The sequence below is a fragment of the Parasteatoda tepidariorum genome, chromosome 3 (genome assembly GCF_043381705.1).
Source record: "Parasteatoda tepidariorum isolate YZ-2023 chromosome 3, CAS_Ptep_4.0, whole genome shotgun sequence".
NCBI classification, from domain to species: domain Eukaryota; kingdom Metazoa; phylum Arthropoda; class Arachnida; order Araneae; family Theridiidae; genus Parasteatoda; species Parasteatoda tepidariorum.
The window spans coordinates 32,953,327-32,958,295 of record NC_092206.1 but is presented as its reverse complement, the minus strand read 5'-3'; the positions used below and the strand labels follow the sequence as shown (position 1 = coordinate 32,958,295).

Below are 4,969 nucleotides of genomic sequence, written 5' to 3'. Positions count from 1 at the left end.
ATACATGGCTATGTGGTATTGACTGAGACGAACTTTTACCCCCATCTATCGCATCAAGGTGGTCAAAATTCATTATGCACTTACCACATTTAAACAACATTCGAATCCCCAGATGGATTGGAATATCTTCTGCTGATGTTACCATTCACGTATTCTGCGATGCTTCGGAACGTGCTTACGGTACAGTGTTATATGTACGATTCACAGAAGATACTAAATTTCATGTTCGAATGTTTTGCAGTCGTAATAGACTTTCTCCTTTGAAAAAAATAACACTCCCCCGCTTGGAGCTGTTAGCCGCATTATTGGGTGCTCGATTACTCCANATGTACGATTCAAAGAAGATACTAAATTTCATGTTCGAATGTTTTGCAGTCGTAATAGACTTTCTCCTTTGAAGAGAATAACACTCCCCCGCTTGGAGCTGTTAGCCGCATTATTGGGTGCTCGATTACTCCATTATTTCTGTACAGAAACTAAACTGGATAAGAACACAGCGACACTTTGGAGTGACTCAGCAGTTGCCTTAAATTGGATACAAGGTGAACCAAATCGGTGGAAAACTTTTGTCTGTAACCGAACGAACGAAATTCTCAATTACACAAATCCAACACAATGGCGGCATTGTCCCGGCAATGAAAATCCTGCCGACCTTTTATCTTGTGGTGCTGCACCAACAGAGCTTAAATCATTGGATCTTTGGTGGCTAGGACCTACCTGGCTAACCCAGTCATCAAAGTTTTGGCCTTCAAAACAACTGAGTGACGTTAATCCAGATATTTATGCTGAACTACGTAAACCAGCTTCTCAATCTTTATTGATAACTTCTTACCAACCTCTTATTGATATATCGCGCTTCAGTTCATATATGAAACTTCTTAGAGTTACAGCATGGATATTTCGCTTCTTGTATAACTGTCGATCCAAGCAGCGCATTTCTATTGATCTCACATGTGATGAGCTTAACACAGCAAAAAACTATTGGATTCTTACAGTGCCAAAGCAATGCTTTTCGGCAGAGCTTAACGCTTTACAAAATAAATCCCTTTTGCCAAAATCTTCAAAAATTAGCCGTTTTAACCCATTTCTTCAAAAAAATCTCATACGATTAGGAGGTAGATTACAGTTTGCATCGCTCAAAAATGAGCAAAAACACCCTTTGCTTCTTGATGGTTCTCATCCTTTTGTACATCTCTTCATATACTACACACATGTGAAGCTTCATCACTTAGGTGTTCAAATTGTACTTTCAGAGATTCGTTCCAACTTCTGGATAATACGAGGACGTGAAGTCATTAAACGAGTGCTCTATAAATGTCTACCTTGAAAACTTTCACAGGCATCTAGAAGTCAACAAATCGAAGCTCCTTTACCAAGAGACAGAATTACACCTTGTCTTCCATTTGCTACTATTGGCATAGACTTCGCCGGCTCACTTTATGTCCGTAACTTGAAACCTTTAAATACAGCCTATATCGCACTTTTCACTTGCTCAACTACTCGTGCCGTACATATCGAACTAGTCTCTGACCTCACTACTGACAAATTTCTCATGGCCTTAAAAAGATTTGTAGGCAGAAGAGGAATCCCTCATACAATATACACTGACAACGCCACTACCTTCCATGCCGCTAATAAAGAGCTATCCATTTTATGGGACAACTTGACATCGTCAAAAGTTCAGCAATATTATGCCCAGACGGGAATTAAGTGGAAATTTATTGTTGCACGAGCGGCTTGGTGGGGAGGATGGTGGGAACGTTTGATCGGACTAACAAAAAGATGTTTGCGAAAATCCCTTGGTCGAACCTTGTTAGATGAAGAAGGTCTTTCTACAGCATTATTTGGTGTTGAAGTCAAATTAAATAGTCGACCGTTAGTTTATGAACAAGGAAATGATGATCCTGAAGAAACATTAACACCATCCCATTTTCTTACCGGTAAAAGACATACAAACATACCTCCACAGCCTGCAACATCTAGTAGAAATCTGACAAAATTGTACAAGCAACAACAGGATTTATTCGACGCATTTTGGAAGGAATGGTCTAAGGACTATTTATTGCAATTAAGATCTTTCCACCAAGTACGCAACATTCAAAAATCATTTCATGCTCGTGTTGGAGACATAGTACTACTTCACGAAGATGTAAGACCACGACATACGTGGAAAAGAGGATTGGTAACCGGGCTAATTAAAGGACGCGATGGAAAAGTCCGCACTTGTACTTTATGTTCCGAAGGTAAGGAAATCTCCCGACCTGTTCAACTGATCATTCCTCTTGAGGTTGATCATTGTGGGGAGGATGTTCCAGACGCAAGTGCGTGAACGCAGATGCAGTGATTATTTCTTATATTATTTCTTATATTATTTCTTACATTATTCTTTTGTTGGCAACATATTTTGTATATATTTTTTTGTGTACATTTGCGATAGTAAAAAGAGTTTGTTCTATGAGATACTTGTTTTAGTGTTGATTGTAATTAGAAACATTTACGTTTATAACCAACACAATATGTAAGAGCAATGTTTCCACTATATGTTTACAATATAAAATATATAAAATTGCTCTAGTTTACTATTTTTTAGACCAAGTTTCCTTAAGAGGTCCATCTTGCCCGCTCTTCCCCTATTACTAAAAATTTCTAAAAACATTTTATAAAATAACGTTTCAGTAAAAAAGAATTCCTGAAACTCTGTGTAACGTTTCTTAGGAAAATGGGATATAAAACAACAGCAAACAAAAAAATTCAAAAAAGTTTCTAACTAATCTCAGTAACTGCAATTCAGATAGCTTTGGTAATACTTGCCCCACACATGACGTTGATAAAATAATTGAAACCAAATATTTTAAGAAAAATAATTGATCAAATGAGTAGTATATAATGATATAATAATAGTCATGATGATACAATAAAAATAATTAAAAAATTATAGCAGATATAACATAATATAATAATAATTAATTAAGTGAAGGAGTGGAAATGAGAAACAATTTTTCGGACAAAACGTGAGAAATGAGGAGTCTTTTATTAAGTACAAGGAATAAATTCTACCTCTTTCACAATATTGAAAAAAAAATCTGAAAATTGTAAAAAAGGCATATTTGTACGCTGATCAAATAAAGTTTTATGTATTTAAATGATTTTTCTGAAGAATTAGGTTAGCATTTGCACTATGAATTTGCTTTATTAAAAAACAGTAATTAGGTGAGGAAGTATTTTTCTTCATTCGTTTCATACAAACTTTCGATAAAAAGTATTGGATTTCGGTAATAAAATTAAAAAGGTTTCATTTTTATTTTCATTTCTCTTAGATTCTTGGAATGAAGAAAAAGGTATCAGTATTAGTAGATCAGAAAAAAGACCTTTTATTTATCAGCTACAATATTTACGCCTAAATTGACATTTGTAACAGTATCTGTTGGATAAATAATCGTAATAAACCATGTAGCTTTTTCTTAACTTTTTCGCATTTTTTTTCTTCTGAAGACTTTTTGAAAAGTATTAATTTTATATATATCTCAATATTAAAGATATTCATCAAGATATCACTGAAAAGTTTTCCATTTTGTCTTCCCGATTGCTCCAGTGACAATTTTTTTTTATTTGAAAAGATTAACCTTCAAAATCCACAGTGGAAAATTTTCTCTCCCGAGACAGTCAGAAATTATAGTTTTATACAATTTTTAATTCTTTTTCTGAATATGAAGTTGTATTAATACATTCGTATTTCCAACATAAATACATGCTCACAAAAATATATATGCAGAAGAATAATTAAGGTACCCGACTAGTTTCGACAACTTTTTTCTCAAATATTATAATAAAATTTAAAAAAAAAATAATTTATATATTTTATTATTTGTATAAACGTATAAAATTAGCAAAAAAATTATTACTAATTTATAATTTTTTATCTTTATTTTTAATAGCGTTTGTTTTGCATGCACGCAAAACGTTGTATAAAAATTTTATCGCCCAAGACAAAAAATCCCTTGAGCCTTTTACATAAAAGACATTAACTATGTTCTAAACTATTATATTAAAAGCAAGCACATATATTACTGAGTTAGAGATCAATGTAGTTAAAAAAAGGAAATTTTTAAAAACATTTCCACACTTCTCTTTGTGAAAAAACATGCCTAAAAAAGGAAACTCCACTTGTTTTCTTAGTCTGTAGATCAATCCATGTGTGCCATAATCCTATACACACATGGAAATTTATAGACAAATATTTTAAAAGCAACATGAGATATCGTCAATAAGGTGGCGTAAAATGTGAAAAAGAACCTGATTTTGAGATGAACGCATCTGAATACTTAAAAGCACTATTCTGTCCACTGTTAGCACCTTGCACGAAAGCTAAAACAAATTAAAGTACTCTTAGAAATAAAACAAAAATAAATTACTTTTATAAAGGTTTGAGTTCAGGGATTCAGAATTCATAATAAACTCAATTTTGTTTAAAATCATGTTTTTTTATTAGTCAGATACCTTAAGATAATGACATTTTTGTAATAAGATTGCTACAAAACAATTATTATTTAGCTTGGTGTTCAGTCAACAATATAAAGTAATATTTCCAATGTGAAAAAGACATTGAAGTGATATTTATTAATTTTAGTAACTCATTTTAAAACATTTATTATTATTTTTTTAGTTTTTCTACAGAAAATCTGACTAATAGCAGCACTTAATTCTTACAAAAGAGTTTTGGAATAAATTTAAAAGAAAGAACAAAAAACGTGTTTTTGAAAGAAATTTTGGGACTTTTAAAATTTAATATTCTCATTAGTTTGAAACATTTTTTAAAGGTTTAAATATAAAGTTGAATCAAAACAAGCTACTTAGTTTGTTGAGATATTTTTGTTCCTTCCCAGATTAGGGAAATAATTTACCCTTGAGGGTCGTTTTAATGATGGTAGAACATTTTTTTCAAAAATTAAAAGTAAAATTGAATTAAATT

The 4,969-nt window shown here is 32.2% G+C and overlaps 1 protein-coding gene across 1 annotated transcript; it reads left to right on the top strand.

Moving 5' to 3' along the window:
- The first annotated feature begins 364 nt into the window (after positions 1-364).
- Positions 365-2,329, top strand: LOC122268813 (uncharacterized). Its single transcript, XM_043039276.1, has 2 exons — positions 365-1,243; positions 1,340-2,329. Exons 1-2 carry the CDS (start codon positions 365-367, stop codon positions 2,327-2,329), a joined length of 1,869 nt encoding a protein of 622 aa, XP_042895210.1.
- The last annotated feature ends 2,640 nt before the right edge of the window (positions 2,330-4,969 follow it).